We start from the raw sequence: 22,052 nt of genomic DNA, 5'->3' as shown, positions 1-22,052 counted from the left end.
TTCTGTCTTTTTCTGGTTACTTGGAGATAAGAGTCTCATGGATTTTTTTTTTCCCCTGCTCTAGCTGGCTTCAAACCTTGGTCAAATTCAGATCCCATCTTCCTGAATAGCTAAGCATGAGCCACTAGCACCTCACTTCCAAATACTTTTTTGTTTGTTTTTTTTCTTTTTCTAGCCAAATACTTTCAATATAAAATTTTAAAAATATATTTTTTATTGTTATGAAGTTGTATACGGGGGGTTACAGTTTTATAAGTAAGGTTATATAAGTACATTTCTTTTTGGACTGTGTCACCCCTTTTATGCTCTCCCAGTTTTGCCCACCTATCCTCACCCACAAGTTGTATAATTTATTTTCAGCATAGTGTCTAGTGAGTACCACTGCTGAATTTGCTCACTCTTTGTCCCTCCATTTCTGTGCCCCCTTACCTTCCCAAAGACAAGGCACAAAGAAAAAAAATCTCGTTTCTATTTCCTGGAATTCATTTTGATAAATACTATTTTATATGATCAGAGGCACATAGACATTGTGTTTCACTTTGTGTAAATGCCTAGAATCCTGTATAATTAAAAAAAAAATCTTCATGTGAACTGGGAGAAAGCCAGGGAAGTGATGACATTGTCCAAAAGAGAAATGTACATAATACCTGAATTGTGAGATAACACCTCTGTACAATACCTTAATAACAATAAAATTATATTTACCCTCCTAGTCTTCCAGTGCTTGTGTTCACACACATGACACACAGAGAATACTTTACCCAGTATAATGCTATCTAGGCAAGCACTCTACCACTGAGCTATAGTTAAACATGTTTTTATTTTGTTATTTTCAATGGTAAAACATGGACTCTGCTCCAGGTGCTTACAACTTGGAAAATATTGTAATGTATGTACTGCTGATGTCAGCTTATGTGACTTAGTTAAAACAACTTGTCCTCAAACTAACATAACCAATAAACATTTATTACGAGTAGATGTGCTTTATCTTATTTTTTAATATGTACAAGAAAGATTGAACCCAGGGCCTTGTTAATACTAGGCAAGTGCTCTACCACTATGCCATATCCCTAGGTAACAAGTTAACTGTTGTGACTTGTAGATTAGGATGGCATAATACAAAAGATTTGGGGAAGGTGTCTATTTTCTGTTGCTTGCAGAGTTTTAGTTATGTCAATTTAACTGGAGAAGAACAGAATACTGAGAATTCTGTAGAACACTTGATGATCGTCTTGGGTGGGGTCAGTAAAAATACGGGTTTCCATAATCCACCATAAGGCTTATGTTATCTATTTCCTTTAATCCCCATAATACTCTTAAAAGTGCCCTATTTTTATTTTTTTCTTTGTGCTAGAGATGTAATCCAGGGCCTAATATATTACCTATAACACTAAGTTAGATCTCTGAAAGTGTCTTAGAAAAGAAGATGGAGAAGCGTTAAATGACTTGTTCATGGGTATTCAGAGTAAGCAGCAGAATTGAAATTTTAACTTCATGATCTGTGATAAAGTTCAAGTATGCTGTTTTCACTTTATTACATGTAGTTACTTTAAGGAATTTGTGTGTGTGTGTGTGTGTGTGTGTGTGTGTGTACGTGCACACTGCTAGGAATTGAACTCAGGATCCCCAAGTGCTCTGTTTAATACTATATCTTCAACTGTCAGACTTAAAATTTTAAGCCAGATAATTAAGCTAATATTTTTTATGGAAAGTTACATTAAAAATAGTAATTTTTAGTTAAGTGCTGGTGGGTCATGCCTGAAATCCTAGAATTACTTAGGAAGTTGAGATCTGAGTATTGATGTTAGAAGTCATCTTGGGCATAAAAGTCCTCAGGACTTCATCTCCAACTAACTAGCAAAATACCAGACTGTAAGTATGATTCAAGTGCCAGCTGTGAGCAAAAAATCCTAGTAAGAGTGCAAGGCCCTGAGATCTAGCCCCAGTATTTCTTTTAAATTAAATTTTACTGACAAGGTGATGTGCAGAGGGTGTACAGTTACATAATAAGGTAGTGAGTACATTTCTTGTCATATTTATTATACCCTCATTTTTCTTTCACTTCCCTAGTTCAGGTAAGCATATATACAATATCCAGTGTATCAAAATCATATACAGGCGCTGGGAGTATGGCCTAGTGGCAAGAGTGCTTGCCTCGTATACATGAGGCCCTGGGTTCGATTCCTCAGCACCACATATACAGAAAATGGCCAGAAGTGGCGCTGTGGCTCAAGTGGCAGAGTGCTATTTGAGCAAAAAAGAAGCCAGGGACAGTGCTCAGGCCCTGAGTTCACGGCCTAGGACTGACCAAAAAAAAAAAAAATGATATACAGTAACTACGTGGGGTACGCCAGAGGAAATTCACCTAGTACGTTAAACGTAATGACAACAATAAAGTTCCCTGTGTCCTTCTCTTGGAGTTCATTTTGCTTAGCCTCATATAATCATATGTACATAGCCGTTGAGCTATTGTGATCCTCTGATAGGTCTATCCTAGACCTTTTTATGTTTGTTTAGTAGTTGTTTAGTTTTAGATACATAATGTAAAGTCACTGACCCAAATATGTGGAAATACCATTTGAAAAGAAGTTTGTTATTTTGCAGACCTGGTCTCTACTGTTCTCCCTCCCCCTGCCCCCCAACAATCATAATCAAGGAGACCATGTGCCTTTGTTCTCTATGTTGTAGGCTTGTCTCGCTCAACATTAGTTGTTCAAGATCTGACCATTTCCCTGCGAATATCACTGTTTTATCATTTCTAATCGTTATGTAGTATTCCATTGTGTACAGGTACCACATTTTTGGGATCCATTCATCTATAGTGGGGCATCTGGGTTGTTTTCATATTTTTAGCCCCAGTATTTCATGTGCACAAGCACACATTTATTTGTTTATTTTTGCAGAGCTGAGGACTCATCTCAGGGCCTTAGGCTTAATAACTAGGCAAGTACTCTTCCACTAAACTAAATCCCCAACCACTTTTATTTTTTACACACATGGTAAGGAAGGGTTTGTGAGCTGTACATAGTGTCAGATGCCTGTAATCATAGCTATTTTGGTGGCTTAGGCAGGATTGTAAATTTAGTCTCAAAGGAACCATGATCTTGTGGATCTCAGCCTTCCACATAACCAGCATGACAAATTTATATCACCACACCCTATTAGTTGAGGAGGCTTGTGTATGCTTGGCTTGGCCTTAAAATATAGTTCCTATCCATCTTCTCCTGTAGCTAGGATTATGGGCATGAGCATGTTTTTTTTTTTTCCATTTTCTTAAACATTTTAAATATATGAATTGTAAACATAGCCGTCTCAGGTTTTAGAATTGAGTAGCATTTTAGATTCAGAAACAAGCTCATTTATCTTGTCTGCTTCATATGTTAGGCAGTTTTGTAATTTAATCATGAAAAGCATTTACTCAAATAGAATTTTGAAACTAAGATGTTCTAGTAACTTTTTTTTTAAAGAGTATTTGTATTGTTCCATGATTGCATGATAACAACTTTTTAAAAAAGATATTAGAGGGCTGGGAATATAGCCTAGTGGCAAGAGTGCTTGACTCATATACATGAAGCCCTGGGTTCGATTCCTCAGTACCACATATATAGAAAAGGCCAGAAGTGGCGCTGTGGCTCAAGTGGCAGAGTGCTAGCCTTGAGCAAAAAAAAGAAGCCAGGGACAGTGCTCAGGCCCTGAGTTCAAGGCCCAGGACTGGCAAAAAACAAACCATCAAATCCCAAAAAAGATACTAGAAACGTTAATTCTTGCATGTAGAAAAGACATAAGTACCTATCTGTGTTCACCAGTGAAGTCAAGATTATGTTCAGATCATGAATAATGGCAATAAAGCTCTAAACAGAAACAAGTATTGGGGGATGGCCTTTCGTGGATCCAGAATAGACTGTGTAGTTCATTCTTTTTCTTATTGGTTTAGTGAAACACCCAGAAGTTCAGAATACTTTGCTTTTCAAATGATATCTTTAGTGGCTTTTATTTTTTGATGTTAGTGATCATCCTGACTTAGTCTCTTTAGTCGTAGACTCTTTATAATGGTTTTGAATAATAAATCATTAGAAATTTATAATGTTACAATATAATATATGTTGGGTTTGTAAAAATTTTAAAGTGGCAGCTGATTAATGATTTTAAAAAATTAATTTCTTGAAGTCATAATATTTTTAACAGAATTAAATATTTGTTTTTCCTTATAACTTCCTTATAATTGCTCTGAAACAAAGCAGAGAGGTTGGTCTTTAAGGTAATAATACCTCAGGCATCTTCTGTGGTGCAGTTCAGCCCTTTATTTTAACAGGGTGTAGTACCTATTCAGATGATGCTTGTTTTGTGTATACCCAAAGGATCTCAAACTAGGAAGGATGTTAATTTAGTTCATTCATTCTAAGCTTTTTTTTTTTTGGCCAGTCCTGGGCTTGGACTCAGGGACTGAGCACTGTCCCTGGCTTCTTCCCGCTCAAGACTAGCACTCTGCCACTTGAGCCACAGCGCCACTTCTGGCCATTTTCTATATATGTGGTGCTGGGGAATTGAACCCAGGGCCTCATGTATATGAGACAAGCACTCTTGCCACTAGGCCATATCCCCAGCCCTCATTCTAAGCTTTAATTGGATCCCCTTTTCTTACTACTGGAGTTCAAGTCCACTGTCTTCCATGTGCTAGGCAAGTTTGAAAGCTTTTTGTTTCTGTAATCTCTGTTTTGCTGCTGGATAGCATTTAAATTTATTTTTATTTTCATTTATTTATTTTGTGGTGCCGGTCCTGAGACTTGAACTTAGGCCCTGAGCACTGTTCTTCAGCTTTTGGGCTCATGGGTGCTCTGCCTCTTTAAGCCACAATGCCATTTCTTGCTTTTGGGTAGTGAATTGAAGATAACAGCCTCACAGACTTTCCCTGCCCAGGCTGGCTGAGATTCTTAGATCTCAGCCTCTTAAGTAGCTAGGATTATAAACATGTGCCACCCATGCCTGGCTACTATGGTAATTTGGTGAAACATAAAAGATATTTAGGGGTTGGGAATATGGCCTAGTGGTAAAGTGCTTGCCTCGTATACATGAAGCCCTGGGTTCGAGTCCTCAGCACCATGTATATAGAAAAAGCCAGAAGTGGCGCTGTGGCTCAAGTGGCAGAGTGCTAGCCTTGAGCAAAAAGAAGCCAGGGACAGTGCTCAGGCCCTGAGTGCAAGCCCCAGGACTGGCAACAAAAGCAAAACCAAACAAGAAATATCAACTGGTTTAATCCTTTGGTTTTTTGTTTTGTTTTTCTGGCAGTCGTGGGCCTTGCACTCAGGGCCTGAGCACTGTCCCTGGCTACTTTTTGCTCAAGGCTAGCACTCTGCCACTTGAACCACAGCGCCACTTCTGGCCTTTTCTATATATGTGGTGGTGCTGAGAAATCGAACCTAGGGCTTCATGTATATGAGTCAAGCACTCTTGCCACTAGGCCATATTCCCAGCCCTGGTTTAATCCTTTGGAGAGCAATTTGATAAAATATGAGAGACAAAAAAATGTGGGGCTGGGAATATGGCCTAGTGGTAAAGTGCTCGCCTCATATACATGAAGCCCTGAGTTCGATTCCTCAGCACCACATATACAGAAAAGGCCAGAAGTGGCACTGTGGCTCAAGTGGTAAAGTGCTAGCCTTGAGCATAAAGAAGCCAGAGACAGTGCTCAAGCCCTGAGTTCAAGCCCCAGGACTGGCAAAAAAGAAAAGAAAAGAAAAAAAAAAGATATTTAGTGTACTGCATACTATGTATATAATCACCTTTTATGAATAAACTTAGATCATGCATATTATCAGAAATAATTTCTAAGAATTTTATGTCTTCTAAAAGTTTTTCTTACTGTAAATTGTGTGAAGGGGTTCACTGTGATATTTCCTTACATGCATATAAGGTACTTCGATAAAAACCAATCTCTTATATTTTCTTATCCTCCTACCCTCCTCATTCTCTTTCCTTTGCAGTACATAGTTGGTTTCATTATGTTATTTTTTATGCTGATATAGAGGCTTAAACTCAGGTAGGATTCTGACCCTGAGCTTCTTTTGCTCAAGGCTAGTGCTCTACCACTTGAGCCACAGCTCCATTGGCAACTTTTTGTGTGGAGATAGAAATTTCATGGACTTTCTTGCCCAGGCTGGCTTTGAACCATGATCCTCAGATCTCAGCCTCCTGAGTAGCTAGGGAATATAGGCTTGAGCTGAGGGACTGCACTGTTGTCCCTAAGGTTTTTTTTGCTTAAGACTAGTGCTCTGCCAGTTTGAGCCACAGCTCTGCTTGTGGTTTCTGGGTGGTTAATTGGTGATTCTCTTTCTTGTGTGGACTGGCTTTGAACCTTCATTCTCAGATTTCAGCCTCCTGAATAGCTAGGATTACAGGCATGAGACACCAGCACCACTCACTATTGTCATTTTTATACATGTGTGTACTTGGCTCATTCGTTCCTCCCTTCCCTATCACCATGCCCTTTCCTCCCCAGTTGTTTTCTCCTACCAGTCTCCCTTTTACAATCAGGGCAGATATCACTATCATCATTACTATTATTACTTTCTGTCTACATCTTGCTTACAAGTAATAATGTTAATTGGGATCTAAATTGTAACTGACATTTGAATTTCAGCTTTAAGTAGATAACAGTTTTTGAAACTAATCACAAAGAAAATAGAAAGTTATATATGCCTTCTTAAAAACAGTATGTAAATTTTTTTGTTGTTACTGTTATTTTTACTGTACTTTAAAAGAACATGCAGAATTGGGGAAAATGAGAGAGAATCTTTGCAAGATTCCTCTGGAGACTATGGGCATATAGTCCATTGTCTTCAGATCCATGAAGAAGTCCTTGGAAAAGGGTTTTGGATTAGTCCTGGCAGTTTACCAGGGCCTACTTTTGAATGTTTCTAGAGAATACTTTAATGCAAGCTTAGAATAGTGATAACCTTTGTCCTTGATTTTATGTTTGTAGTATACTATATTAATAATCCCAAGCTTTCAGAAATTTAGTGATTTTTTTTTTTTTGAGAGGAAAAATTCTAGCTGAATGTCAAAGGATCGTAAAAAAAAGCCCTTCAGTTGGAGGAGTGCTGTGTGTAAAGCTTTGGTCTTGGAATTGAAGGAGAGGCTAATAGTATAGGCTGGAACAATGGAATGTTAACTTTCTATATTCTAGTGCTATAGAGAACTCATATGTCTCTTGAACTCTTCAAGAATGAGTATCACTTTTTCTTTCCTTGGAAGTGAATGGTCACTCATTTCAGAGATTGTAGGTGGCATTGCCAACTCCCCCCCCCCCATAAACAGTAAGTTTATTTGAAAGTCAAAGGAAATAGGCCTTCAGAGAGGTACCTCAAAGAACAGTCCAATGGAGACCTCTCCTAGGGCATTTTTATAGTTTGGGGGTCCTCTTTTATCTCCTCTCCTTGGAGTTTTGCTGATTGCATGATGGCTTTTGCATACACTACCTATCAAAAGGGCTTCCGTTGGTCCTAGTTTGGCTTCTACTAAGCCATGCAGAAGCTTTTCAGGACCTACAGTCTTCACAGAGAGCAGTTACTCTTAGCCATGATTTGTTTTTGCAGAGTATGCAATATACTTTCTTCTTAATGTGTTTTTCTTTTTCTTTTTACAGTGATTATTTATTCAAGTTACTTCTGATTGGTGACTCTGGGGTTGGAAAGTCTTGCCTCCTCCTTAGGTTTGCAGTAAGTTGAAATTATAATGCTTTTACAATTAATGGTATGCATAATAATCCAATCAGTGCTGTATGTTTTCTAAGGAGACAAAAAGCTAAATTTTCCTGAGAATAAATTTTCTAGAATACATCCCCAGTGGTTTCTTGGAACTATTAAATGTAATTATTAATAAAATCTTCTGGGAATCAGTGGCTCATACCTATAATCTTAGCTACTCAGGAGGATGAGATCTAAGGATCATAGTTTGGAGTCAGTTTGAGGAAGAAAAGTCTGAGCTTTGTCCAACTAACCAGCATAAAGCTAAAATTAGAAGTGTGGTTCAACTAGTAGAGTGCCAGCCTTGAATACAAAAACCAAGTGATTAGATGAGACCCTGAGTTCAAGACCCAGTACCAGCACAAAAAGGAAAGAAAAATATTAATTTAATTTCGGTGTGGTATGGTGCATGCCTGTAAACTCAGTGTTTAGAAGATATGGCAGGAATATCTCAAGCTGGAGACCAGTATGGGTTACCCTATCTTCTTTCCACCACCATGTAAAATATCCACTGAAGTGTAGTTATATAGTAATAGTCTACAGATGTCAAGCAGTAATTCATTCCAGGTATTTGTAGTGAAGGAAGGGAAAGTAGTTGGCCTGTGTTGAGACATGAAAAAAATGTTTAAGCTAGATTTTGGCAGAATAAAAAGATAGGGCCTGCTATAGATTTTATTGTACAATCCAGTGTCAGCGTTCTATACACTGAAACTGACTTTTGGCATAATATAATTAACAATATCGTTAGTCTTCAAATTTGCCATGTTTTTCCTTTCTCACTGTGTAGGTAAGGTCAGTGGTTCCAACTGTGGATCAGAATCTTGGGGAGTTAACAATACTCTCTTGGGTGCACTAGGTCAGGTGTATCATTCTAATCATAATGGGACATTAGTGATTACAAGTAAATTCTTCCTGTGGTGATGAGATGAACCCAGAGCCTTGTCCCTGTTAGGCCTATACTGTAACACTGAACACACTCCCAGCTCACAAGTAGTTAGGACTAATGCTAAGAGGACATTTTTCTTTTTTATTGTGTTAATATTTATCTGATAGTGCAAAAGCAATGATGTCTAAAACTTCCACTGGTATTTTGGTATATCCTCAAGGGAGTAGTGCTGAGACTCAAACTGCTCACAGTCATGGTATTCTTCACATCTGTGTACTCAACCTGCAATTCATTTAAGGATGTCCTTCACAAAACAGTAAAAATGGTTGACTTAAAAACTTATTTTTTTTCCAGCTAAGTAGTTTTTTTTTTTAAAATTAAATTTTACTGACAAGGTGATGTGCAGAGGGGAGGGGGTACAGATACATAATAAGGTAGTAAGTACATTTTTTTTTTTTTTTTTTGCCAGTCCTGGGCCTTGGGCTCAGGGCCTGAGCACTGTCCCTGGCTTCTTTTTGCTCAAGGCTAGCACTCTGCCACTTGAGTCACAGCGCCACTTCTGGCCATTTTCTGTATATGTGGTGCTGGGGAATCGAACCCAGGGCTTCAAGTATAGGAGGCAAGCGCTCTTGCCACCAGGCCATATCCCCAGTCCCGTGAGTACATTTCTTGTCATATTTATTACACCCTCATTTTTCTTTCCCTTCCCTAGTTCAGGTAAGCATATATACAATATCCAGTGTATCAAAAACATATACAGTAACCACATGGGGTATGCTAAAGGAAATTTACCTAGTATATTAAACATAACAACAACAATAAAATCCTCCTGTTTCCTTCTCTTGGAGTTCATTTTTGCTTAGCCTCATCTTATATAACCATATGTACATAGCCGTTGAGCTAATGTGAGCCTCTGATAGGTCTATTCAAGACCTTTTTTATGTTTGTTTAGTAATTGTTTGGTAAAAAGTTTGATCCTTGAGCAATCTTTTAAAAACACTATGTGAAGGACAAATTAATATAGGACTGGCTTCTTTTTGCTCAAGGCTAGCTAGCACTGCCAACTGAGCCACAGCCCCACTTCTGGCCTTTTCTATATATGTGATGCTGAGGAATCGAACCTAGGCTTCATGTATATGAGGCGAGCACTCTTGCCACTAGGGCATATTCCCAGCTGGTTTTTTTGTTTGTTTGTTTGTTTGTTTTTGTTTTAGTGCCAATCCTGGGATTTGAACTCAGGGTCTGGGAACTGTTCCTAAGTTTTTTTGTTTTTAATTTTTTTTGAGAGTCCTGGAGTCTCCCTGAGCTGCTTTTGCTCAAGGCTAGTTCTACCACTTGAGCCACACCTCTCTACTTCTAGGTTTTTTTTGGTATTTCATTGGAGATAAAGAGCCTCATGGACTTTCCTGCCCCAGCTGGCTTTGAATCCTGATTCTCAGATCTCAGTCTCCTGAGTAGCTGGAATTACAGGCATGAACCACAAGTACTAGCCTCTAAAAGGATGACTCTTAAGTGTACTATATTCAATTAAGAAATCATAATGAAGTACAGTGGACTTCTACAGAACATCTGTAGGAAGAAAGCTTGGGGGCATGGCTCAAGTGGTAGAGTAATCTGATTGCTTAGCAAGTATAAGGCCTGGGTTCAGTCCCCAGTATTGCAAATAAAACATGACAAAATAAGGCAAAGCAAAACAAAAAAAATTTATTACAAGAGTGAAATGATCACTGCCTTGTGTAGTTGTGAATAAGAATTGCAATTAGAAAATTTACATTGGATATAGGGGCACTTGCTTGAAGTCATAGCATGCAGGAGGCTGCAGCAGGAGGATCATTTGTGCCCACAAGTTTGAGATCAGTCTCAAATATATAAAAAAATGCTGTAGCCTTTGAAAATTATAAAACTTTCTAAATAATATGTATATATAATTGGTATATATAATTGCCACTTGGTATGTGTGAAAAGAATAGTGATTGAAAAAAACTAAAAGATTGAAAAATTGTTAACCAGTGCTTTGTAATCAGAACATGAAGCTCTGAGTGGGACTATGTGATTTATAACATCTTACAAACCTGTTTATAAACTGTGATTATGGTTAAAAGCAACAATTCTAAGTTTAAATAAAAATTTTAGTTGTACCTTTTTGAACATTATTTTTCTTTATCAACTTTTCCTCTTCAGGATGATACATATACAGAAAGCTACATCAGCACAATTGGTGTGGATTTCAAAATAAGAACTATAGAATTAGATGGCAAAACAATCAAGCTTCAAATAGTAAGTGGTTTTCAGTTGGAAATTGTTTTCATAAATTTAGGATGTATTTCATTATATATAATATGTTAACAGAATCAAATATGTTATCAGAAGAATTATGTATATATGATAGAGGGATGTCAGTTGCCTAATCTAAAAAGAATTTTCTAGCTAATCCTTTTCTCATTGTAATTCAATCCTTTCTCCTTCCCCGTTGCCTGTGTTGAGACTGTACCCAGATTGTCTTGAATACTAAGCATCCATTCTCCAACTGATCTATACTCCCAGCTTTCCATTAAAATTTGTGCTAATAAAATAGTTCATTCAGTGGAGGTCAAGTTCAAGTTTGCCTTCTGTTACAAATGAAAGTGCTAATGTGCATTTTTATTTGTCTTTTACCATACTGAGTGCTATAGAATATTAAATAGAACCTAGTAGAGGCTCTTTACATGTTGCTTAGTTGAAGGGAAGTATTTATTTAGTTGTACTGTATGTTTTTGTTGTTGTTCTGGTTCTGATGCTTGACTCAGGGCCCAGATGTTGTCCTAGGGCTTTTTGCTCAAGATTAGCTCTCTACCACTTGAGTCACAACTCACAGCTCCATGTCTGGCTTTTGGCACTTAATTGGAAATGAGAAATGAGTATCATGGACTTTTCCTGCCCAGGCTAGCTTTGAACTGTGATCCTTAGGTCTCGGATTCTTAGGTAGATAGGATTACAGGTATGAACCACTGGCACCTGGCTCTCTCCCCCCCCCTCCCCGCCCATGATAAGTTCCAACTCTAGGAAGCAGAATTTTGTTGGAAGTAAACTTTAAGTTTTTAATGTGTTCATTTTACTTAGAAAATGGATACAGAGGAGTCTGTCCTCCTATTTCCTGCACAAGGAGCAGGAAACATTCTGTTAATCCTGTTACACTAAAATACATTGTTGCTAGAATTTCAAAAAAAGAAAGAAAATGGATGCCAAGAAGTTTAATGATTTGGATAAGTTACTGATAGAACCAAGTAGTAAAGTAATGCAACTATCTTTAACATGTTGGGTTCCTCTGCCATCCTCACCCTTCCCACCATTCTTATACCTCCAACCCACAATTAAATATAGGTTAGACAGACATTCTACAACCAACTTGAGTCACACCTTCAGTTCTGAGTTGTTGAGTTGTGTATCTTTAACTTGAGTCTAGATATTACCATTGTAGACATTACTTATGGTCTTTAAGAAAATTAGTATTTTTCAGAGTAGTCAACTTTATGGGGTAATTTACAAAACTAGAAACTGCTCTTTTTATGAAACTGTTAGAACACTGAGCTGGAAAGGGTCCTGAAGCTAGGGTGAAAAGAACTAGATTTATTGTCTTTGTTCTGATATTTCTTTAAAAAAAATATAATCTTAATATTATTAAGGTTACAGAGGGGTTACCAATTCACAAGTCGGGTGATGAGTGCAGTTCTTTTTGGATAATGTCACCTCTTCTCATATTTACTTCTTATGAGAATCATGCAGTTTACTTTATCTTTTTCCCTGAGACTCAGTTACTCTCTAAAATGAGTGTGATGATACCTGCACCTACTACTTCATAAGGTAGTTATGAGAATTGTAGTTACTCTGCACAGTATGTATAACATTATAAGAGCTCTTTTGGGAACTTTTGGGCAGTACATTGATGCTGATGATGTCATATGTCTAGTGAATGAATGTTTGATAGGCTATGGTTTTAGTTCCTTTTTTCTATGAGTCTGTTAGAGGAGAGGAAGGTACATCACAAAAGAGCTATTGATACAGATACAAATATACATACTTGTTAGCACCGAATTGAGACTTGAGAGGATTTAGTTCTCAGAAATTTTCTTGTATCTCTGAAGTTTGTTAGTTGCTTGTTCCTTTTTGGAAGCATGCTTTTTAAAACCTTTTGCAATTTGGTTATTTAAATATTTTTCTTAAAATATGATTCCTGAAATGATACATAACACATGAGGTAAATATGAAATATAATACATGAGATAAATCCTCTCTGAATTTGGACTCTTGAATTGCTTTGTAAAATTGTCCCTTTTGGACTTCAGGAATATATTCCTTCTCAATTGTTGATTGAATGATATAAATCCAAAGTTTGCACTTGCTATCTTAATAGCCATATTTCTTAGTAGGTTGAGTTTTATGTTTTTGGTTTGCTTATTAATTTACAAAGGAAGGAGGTTTTACCTTTATTCCTTTGACTGGTATTTAAAATTTTATATGCAAAAGTTTACTTTTAACCTTCTTACACTTCATTCTTCTTGGCTGCAGCCCCCCCCCAAGTATTTTAAATCTTTGTCTTGCCACTTTAGATTTATATTTTAATGATCTTTTCAAGCTTTCTTGTTCATTTGTGACAAAACAGTATACTAGGGCAGCATAGAGTGTAGCCTCTTTCTGTGATGGACTATTCATTCCTGAAAGAAACATGGAAAAATGCCTACCAAGTATCCAGATAGCCATTAAGCTCCCCTCCCCCCCTTTCTCTTGGTGTTTGTGTGCCAATACTGGGGCTTGAACTTAGGACCAGGGTTCTTTCTCTTAGCTTTTTCACTCAAGTATAGTGCTCTGCCACTTGAGCTACAGCTCTACTTCTGCCCTCCCCTCCCATTTTTTTCATGGACTTTCTGTCTGAACTGATTTTGAACTCAACTACTCAGATCTCAGCCTCCTAAATAGCTGTGAGGGGTAATTAGAAAATTGTCTATGAAGTGTAATACAGTTACAAAAGAAGATACTATTAGTACTGTTGGGATATTGAGTCAGGAAAGTTTTCAGAATGGCAGAGACATCAGAAATTTTGTTCCTTAACTGCTGTTTCCATATGAACTTTTAGTCAAAACATTTTTAACTTTTTTTGTGCTCTCTTTGTGAAAGGGGCTCTTTGGTAGGGAAGAGAAGCAAACTAGTTTTTCATTAAATAACTTTCATAGTTCAGGGACAAGCTAGGCATTTTATAACATTAATTTAAACCTCTTTAGCTGTATAGAAGGTGAGAAACATCTAGGATTTATAGTTGGGAAAAAAAATGAGTATGTGGTTCCTTAATGTTAACCTGAAACAAGAAGGCTGTTTTAAGGGCCTGTTGGAGACTCAGAGGTCTTGTCACACTAAGGAGGTCATGAAAGACTTTGAGGCTCCTTACTGATAACAGTAGATACAGTCTTCTGAAGTCTCAGGCAGAACCAGTCTTTGGACAGAACCAGAAATGAAGGTTTGCTAATTTGTGTGTTTTTGAAAAAAAATATGTAATGGTTACCCCTTTAGAGTATTTCCTCCATTTTGATTTTGTAAGTAGAATATGTTAAACTACAGATAGGATTTTTATTCCAGAATGCTGTAGTATGCACCTGGTTATTTTAAGTTTTTGGTGCCGGTTCTGAAGTTCGAACTCAAGGCCTGGGCACTGTCCCTGAGCTTTTTTGTTCAAGGCTAGTGTTCTCCTCATTGAGCATAGCTCTACCTTGGGCTTAAAACTGTGATCCTCAGATCTCAGCCTCCTGAATAGCTAGGATTACAGGTGTGAGCCACTAGCACCCAGCTTATGTACCTGCATTTTTATTAAGTGCTCCTGTTTTCTCACATTTAACAAAATGAATATTAATACCTTAATTTCCAGTCTTCTAATTTCCCTCAAATGTTAGCTTGGTTTTCTTTTTGGTGCTAGCGATTAACTCAGGACTTTGTTGAGTGCTAGACAAGTAATCTACCATTGAGTTATATTCCCAGCCCTACTACCAGTATGTTTTAGTGAGGTAGGTAACTAATTATATGAAAACTTTTTTTTTTTTAAAGAGGCCATTGTTCAAGAGCAATTAAAATTCTCATTGCCTGTCTTAAAGCCAAGGCCTCTTAAATCTGAACACTGAGTTTTCTTTTTGGTATTTTTTAACAATTAGGAGGTGGGTTTTTTGTTTTTATTTTTGAAACCTCAGATCACCGGTGTAGTGATATAAACATTTCTTTTTATTATTGCAGTCTAGATGGTTAACATATAAGTTCTTTTTTTTTTTAATTTTCATATCCCCAGCCCACATATGATAAGTTCTTAAAGAAACTTTGTAAAACTCAACTTGGAATCATCTTTCTTACATGAATTTTCCTAGGATTAGAATAATACCTGCCTGATTTTGTTAAAGTGCCATTTAGTTAATCTGTGGTAGTGCCTCATTGCTTTTTATGATTGTCAATTGTATTGGCCAATGAGTTACCTTATTTGGGAGTTTTCTCTGTTCATTGATTGGGCTTTGTCTAAAATCAACTTATCTTCTTTGTGACTGGAATCATTGACTTGGTCCCTAATTTGTGATGTTACAAAAAAAGTTAGAATAAATCTAAGTAGAGACCAAGAAAGTTTGTTACTAGGTAGTACAGAGCCCAGGCATGTTTGGGGATATTTTGATAACAGATGTAATTAATGCTCTAACACCAAGGATATTAATGGTGAAAAAGTAGGTTCGAGGTTTGACCCTAATTTACTCTTTGTTCAGACACCTAGTATTAGTTATTTATTTTTGCTATCACACTGCCTGACCAGTTGGGTCTAGAGATTTCTCAAGCCCCTTTCTGCCCCCCATTACTAAAGTTTGAGATATAATGACATGGGTATATAAGCACCTATTTTAGGATGAGTCCATCCTTGACATGGTTTTATTTCATTTGGGTTCACTAGGGGGATCTGTTTAAAGCAAACAGACTTATAATCAAGCTACTCATTAATGTTGTTTGTCTCTTAATTCTATTTCCCATGCGTCATTTTCCCTGCCTATCCTGTCTCATCTACATGCATGAATGATAGCATGCTATTGACTTCTGTAATAGGGGAACTTGCTGGCATAGTGTTGACTTCTACAGGGAACATGAAAAGTATGACATAATATCTCCTCTTAAAGAGCTTATAATTTTGGTATTACCACCAGCTGAATTTTCGACATTACCTTTCCTGGGCTTACCCGTATTTGATAGTTAATATGTAATTTAGTAATATGAACTAAGGTTTTCCAAATCTAATCCTGGTAACTATAGAAGCTATTTTTTTTTCTCCTGCACTTCTCTTCAACTCTATTTTAATGTAATTGTTTGATTTTTTTCCTAATAGTGGGACACAGCAGGCCAAGAAAGATTTCGAACAATCACCTCCAGCTATTACAGAGGAGCCCATGGCATCATAGTAGTGTATGATGTGACAGATCAGGTAAGTTTTTGTGCATTAGTGACAAAGCAGGAAGTTACTCTTTGATAAACTTCAGGTTCTCTTATTTTTATATAAGCCACGACTATTACTTATATGGCAGAAAACTTTGTGAACCCTAAAATATAAGAATCACATAGTTATTTTCCAGCTGGGCACCAATAGCTCATGCATGTAATCCTACTCAGGAGGCTGAGATCTGAGGATTGCAGTTTGAAGACAGCCTGGGCAGGAAAATCCACGAGACTCTTACCTCTAGTTACACCAAAAAGCCAGAAGTGGACCTGTAGCTCAAGTGATAGGGTGCTAGTCTAAAGCAAAAACTCAGGACAGTGCCCAAGCCCTTGAGTTCAAGCCTCATGCCCAGCACCAGAATTTTCTTTTAGTAAAAATAGAAAATTTAGTAATTAATTTTACATTTGTTTTCAAAGATACGGTTGTCACCAGTATCATCTATAACATATAGGCACAAAGAAATGAGAAGTGAATGTGGCTTTTCCTGTACTTTTTAAGTTTTAATATTAACAGGAATTTGTCTGATAATTAGCATTTTCCTATCAGAACTGACAAAATTAATATTAGAGGACTCTGCCAATGGAGAATATATGCTTTAGAAATAAAGGGTTTGTACAGAATATTCTCTGGGGCTGGGAATATGGCTTAGTGGTAGAGTGCTTGCCTAGCATGCATGAAACCCTGGGTTCGATTCCTCAGTAACACATAAACAGAAAAAGCCCAAAGTGGTGCTGTGGCTCATATAGCAGAGTGCTAGCCTTGAGTAAAAAAAGAAGCTCAGGGACAGTGCCCAGACCCTGAGTTAAAAGCCCCAGGACTGGCCAAAACAAAAAAAAAAAACCAACCCCCTTTCCCCCCAAAGACACAAACCAAAAAACAATGTTCTCTGGAAGGATATTAGGAAGAGCAAATGAAGGTAAGCGGTTGAGAAGGAGATAGGAGACTATAAGGTGGAGGAGAATGTGGTTCAAGGGCTTTAACTTTTGTTGGTCAGAGATGTAACAGATTTCAGGAACATAACATTTTTTTTCCTATCAGAAAATTAAACAAAAAATTAGAATTCATTTTTTCTTTAGCAAATGTTAAATCGTATGAAATCAAATTTGATTATGAGATAGTTAAATTCAAGGCATTGAGTGATTTTTAAAGTAGGGAATGATAGCTGGGTATACAGTATTTTCTGTAGCGCCAGTTACTTGGGAGGCTGATTCAGAAAGACCCGTTAGTCCAGTTTGATGAGCCTGAGCTACGTTCTCTGTTCCCCAATAAAAGTTGTTACTTTCAGAAAATGTCAACCTATTACCATGAAATTATTTAAAAGGAAATTCCTCTCTTAAATATAACTAGGAAAGAAGTGTATTTATTCAGTCCTTTCGTTTTTTGCGGGGGGGGGGGGCGGGCGGGCGGGGGTGAAGGGAGGTGCTAGAGATAAAACCCAGGGCTTTCCCCATACTAGGCAGATACTTTACCATTGAGGTATATGTGCCCCTTTGTTCCAGCCCAAGTAAAGTCTTCAGTAATAACACTTAGGGAATATTGTTTATAAACCAAAATTCTATCATGTTTTGTAGGTCTTAAAGTGCATTTTATGCTAAAATTACTTTTTTTTCAGTGGCATGGGGGCTTGAAATCAGGGCCTGGGTACTATTCTTTTGCTTTTTCACTCAAGGTTGGCACTCTACCACTTCTGGCTTTTTGGTAGTTAATTGGAGGTAGTCACACAGACTTTTCTGCTTTGGCTAGCTTTGAACTGTGGTCTTAGTCTTCTTTTTTTTTTTGGCCAGTCCTGGGCCTTGGACTCAGGGCCTGAGCACTGTCCCTGGCTTCTTCCCGCTCAAGGCTAGCACTCTGCCACTTGAGCCACAGCGCCGCTTCTGGCCGTTTTCTGTATATGTGGTGCTGGGGAATCGAACCTAGGGCCTCGTGTATCCGAGGCAGGCACTCTTTCCACTAGGCTATCTCCCCAGCCCCGGTCTTAGTCTTCTTAATAGCTAGGATTACAGACAGGTTAGACCAGCCTTGGACTCTTTGGCATTAATATTAAGTTGTATTTTTCTCTGAAAAAAGGTATCTTCAAATTTGTCACTTATATATGTATTACAAAATAAGTTTCTTTGTACTACAATTTCTTTGTAGCTAAAGTTGTCTCACTAGCTCTTTGCTTCTTTTTATTACTTGATCTGTACAGCAGCTGTGTCCAGGCTGTATTATTCTTAAAAATGTCTCCCTTTTAGGAGTCGTTCAATAATGTTAAACAGTGGCTTCAAGAAATAGACCGTTATGCCAGTGAGAACGTCAACAAGTTGTTGGTAGGGAACAAGTGTGATCTGACCACAAAGAAAGTAGTAGACTACACAACAGCAAAGGTATGTTTAAAGTCTGATTTTTCAGTCTGAATTCTGATTAGAATATGGAGCCATATGATGGCCACTGTCTTCTAAAAATATGTGCACTTTTTGTAGTGCCTGGATCCAGTGAATCTAGTCCTCCTTCATACCCCTTTCAAACGATAGAAATGGAAGAAATGCAAATCATTTCCTAGTATTCATTACACTTTTATCATTGTCTTAGGAATTTGCTGATTCCCTTGGAATCCCATTTTTGGAAACCAGTGCTAAGAATGCAACGAATGTAGAACAGTCTTTCATGACGATGGCGGCAGAGATTAAAAAGCGAATGGGCCCTGGAGCAACAGCTGGCGGTGCAGAGAAGTCCAATGTTAAAATTCAGAGCACTCCAGTAAAGCAGTCAGGTGGAGGTTGCTGCTAAAAATTGCCTCCATCCTTTTCTCACAGCAATGAATTCACAATCTGAACCCAAGTGAAAAAACAAATTGCCTGAATTGTACTGTATGTAGCTGCACTACAACAGATTCTTACCGTCTCCACAAAGGTCAGAGATTGTAAATGGTCAATACTGACTTTTTTTTTATTCCCTTGACTCAAGACAGCTAACTTCATTTTCAGAACTGTTTTAAACCTTTGTGTGCTGGTTTATAAAATAATGTGTGTAATCCTTGTTGCTTTCCTGATACCAGACTGTTTCCCGTGGTTGGTTAGAATATATTTTGTTTTGATGTTTATATTGGCATGTTTAGATGTCAGGTTTAGTCTTCTGAAGATGAAGTTCAGCCATTTTGTATCAAACAGCACAACCAGTGTCTGTCACTTTCCATGCATAAAGTTTAGTGAGATGTTATATGTAAGATCTGATTTGCTAGTTCTTCCTTGTAGAGTTATAAATGGAAAGATTACACTATCTGATTAATAGTTTCTTCATACTCTGCATATAATTTGTGGCTGCAGATATTGTAATTTGTTGCACACTATGTAACAAAACAACTGAAGATATGTTTAATAAATATTGTACTTATTGGAAGTATATCAAACTGTATGGTGATAAGTATTGTTTTAATTCTCATGGTTAAAGGGAAATAGAGCCTTGCATTATAATCAAAACAACTATTATGTGTAATCAGGGCACTGTAGATGTACTGGATGCATAGCATCCAGTATTTGCTTTCTAGATAATAGACCTGATAAATGACCCAGAGAGCTTTCTGTGCTGTGTAGGGACTTACCCAACTACAGTGGTTTAAGGAACTCATATTATATGGAAAACAAGTTTAGCCTACTATCTCTGATCCTTCTTAAATGATTGGCTTCCCTAACATTTCTTGATCTGCAGAAGAGTTGGAGAACAGCACACCCTTCCTAACTGGCAAATGGTCAGGTGAATGTGTGCTGTTGTTTGTTCCATGCTCTGAGTCAGATGTCAACTATTTCATCCTTCACAGTTGTGTATAACTCATGTTGGCAGAGTTTTAACCATTGAGGTAGAGAGCAGGAAACTTGATTGCCCTAAAAATTAACTGAAAACATGATTGCTAGATGGGAATGATGAGAGAAATATATTTACTTCAGTGAAATTTTTGCATGTGCAAAAATTTTGTTAAGTAGGAACTTCAAATCTAAGGTCTTTATTTGTACTGTAGAACAGGACATTTTGCTCACATTAGCATTTTAAGGGGTGGAGATCAAAATTTGTTTCCTTAGATATGTAGTAGCCAAAACTTTCTTCAGCAGGGGCTTAAGATGTGGTTGTTGGCAACACATCTTATTGTTGGGGGGGGGGGGGTCTTTAGATTAAGTAAAAAAAAAAAAAAGGCCAAAAATTACAAGTTTCTTTATTTTTCACTCAACAGGCAATTGAAATACATGGTACAAAAATAAGTGGTAAGATTATTGTAAAATGAAATGGACAGAATAAATATTCAATTTAATTTTCCATCTATGAGAATTTCACAATAAAATCATAGTTTACTTTGTATTATAGACGTGCTTGTTGGATCTATTCATCCTTACATAGTGAAAACTTCCTGAAGAGTAAGTTATTTGAGTGAATATCTTTTTTAATGTTTCAAAAGGGTTTTGCTATGGTTTTGTTTTTGTCTTAAACAATACAGTATAATGGAGGAAAGAGCTCAAACTGTTTTCTAAAATATAGGTAGGTAAATGATACAAAACAAATATTAGACAATGCAATGCCATGCACTTTAGTTTCATACAGCAAGAGTTCAGCTGATCTGGTCTGTTTGATTCTTGGTTACCAAAAACAATTACATGAATTTATTTTAACATGAGTGTATTTACAGGCATATGGAAAATTCCAGTGTTGTCTTTGCTCTATGAGTCTCAACCACAACTTAGTAACTATGCTTCGTTGTTGGCTTTTTGGAAAAAATAAATTCCAATTTCCAGCACAATTTTCAAGTCTAAACATTCCAAGGCTACTATGAGCTTTAAATTAACCTTTTCTGGCTAGCACAAATTAGCTTTCCTAATGAAGTATTTTTTATGTGGCAAATTCTGGGAAATCCTTGGTAGACTGTTGGCTATATTATGGTGTGACCAGCAACCTTCGGTGCTCTGGCCTTGGAAAGAAATCCGCTTTAGCACATATAATTGGTATTCCAGCTTATCTTGCACCCTTTTTTCGTCAACCATTTTTTTTGTGTTCCCATGTAAGTTTCAAAACAGTTATTACAGTACTATTACTATCCTATAAAAGCAATATTATAGCATCATTCCTAGAGTTTAATAGTACTGTAATAGTCTCATGGCTGGAGCAGAGGCCATGAAGCCACAAGAACCCTGTCTTGAAACTGCCAATCTAGTCTTTATTTTCACCACTTTCCTATGGAATTAGAACTTTGAGGGATACTAACAAGTTTTATTTCAGTGTCCTGGCCATGTATACTCATGGAAATACTGCTGGCAGCCATCATCTTAGGTGGAGAAAAATTCCAGTTGAGTTTGGTATTCCTATACGGCACTCACAGCCAGGTTCAGAGAGCTAGCAAACTGTATTTTAAAGATGAACAGAAATATTGTACATTTCTAATAAGGTAGCTCTTTTTAAAGTTTTAGTAAGGATTTATTTTGCTATAACAAGGGTAAAGCTAGGAGAAACAGAACAAGAAACAAATGAGAGATGAAGACTTCACAAGCACCACTTTCTTAGGAAAGCCAGTATTTGAAAATAGTCTTGAAAAATCTGACAAATTTTCGCCGTTGAAGCTAATGTATACATCTAATGGGAGCAACACATTCTGCATTCAATCTGCATTGGTGTAATATTTGCCAGTTTAAAAAATCTTAAGTGGACAAACGGAGACTTGATTTTCATGTCTGTCACATGTTAATGTGAATGGGCTTATTTCCTATGGGCTGTACTGATGTAGTCAACAGGCATGTTCCAATTTATAGGTGAATATAAACTTTTTTCACCCACTCTAGGTCTTTAAAAGGTTTTACATATTTGATGATTATTTGCTAGCATTTGTCTTATAGAGATGGCAGTCACAAAATGGCTTAATTCTGATTATGCCCCTAGACATGGTAAACCTCTCAAGTCATACCTCAGCAACAGCAGGCACATGAAA

The 22,052-nt window shown here is 37.2% G+C and overlaps 1 protein-coding gene across 1 annotated transcript in view; it reads left to right on the top strand.

The window, feature by feature from the left end:
• The window catches only part of Rab1a (RAB1A, member RAS oncogene family), a 30,348-nt gene extending 10,090 nt beyond the window's left edge, over positions 1-20,258 (top strand). The window contains exons 2-6 of the mRNA XM_048352625.1: positions 7,643-7,715; positions 10,810-10,905; positions 16,001-16,096; positions 18,343-18,474; positions 18,680-20,258. Coding sequence (XP_048208582.1) covers positions 7,643-7,715; positions 10,810-10,905; positions 16,001-16,096; positions 18,343-18,474; positions 18,680-18,877 — 595 coding nt within the window. The 3' untranslated portion in view covers positions 18,878-20,258. The remainder of the gene's footprint in view (positions 1-7,642; positions 7,716-10,809; positions 10,906-16,000; positions 16,097-18,342; positions 18,475-18,679) is intronic.
• The last annotated feature ends 1,794 nt before the right edge of the window (positions 20,259-22,052 follow it).

Source organism: Perognathus longimembris, chromosome 8 (genome assembly GCF_023159225.1).
Source record: "Perognathus longimembris pacificus isolate PPM17 chromosome 8, ASM2315922v1, whole genome shotgun sequence".
Lineage (NCBI taxonomy): Eukaryota > Metazoa > Chordata > Mammalia > Rodentia > Heteromyidae > Perognathus > Perognathus longimembris.
This window is presented reverse-complemented; position numbering and strand designations above follow the sequence as displayed.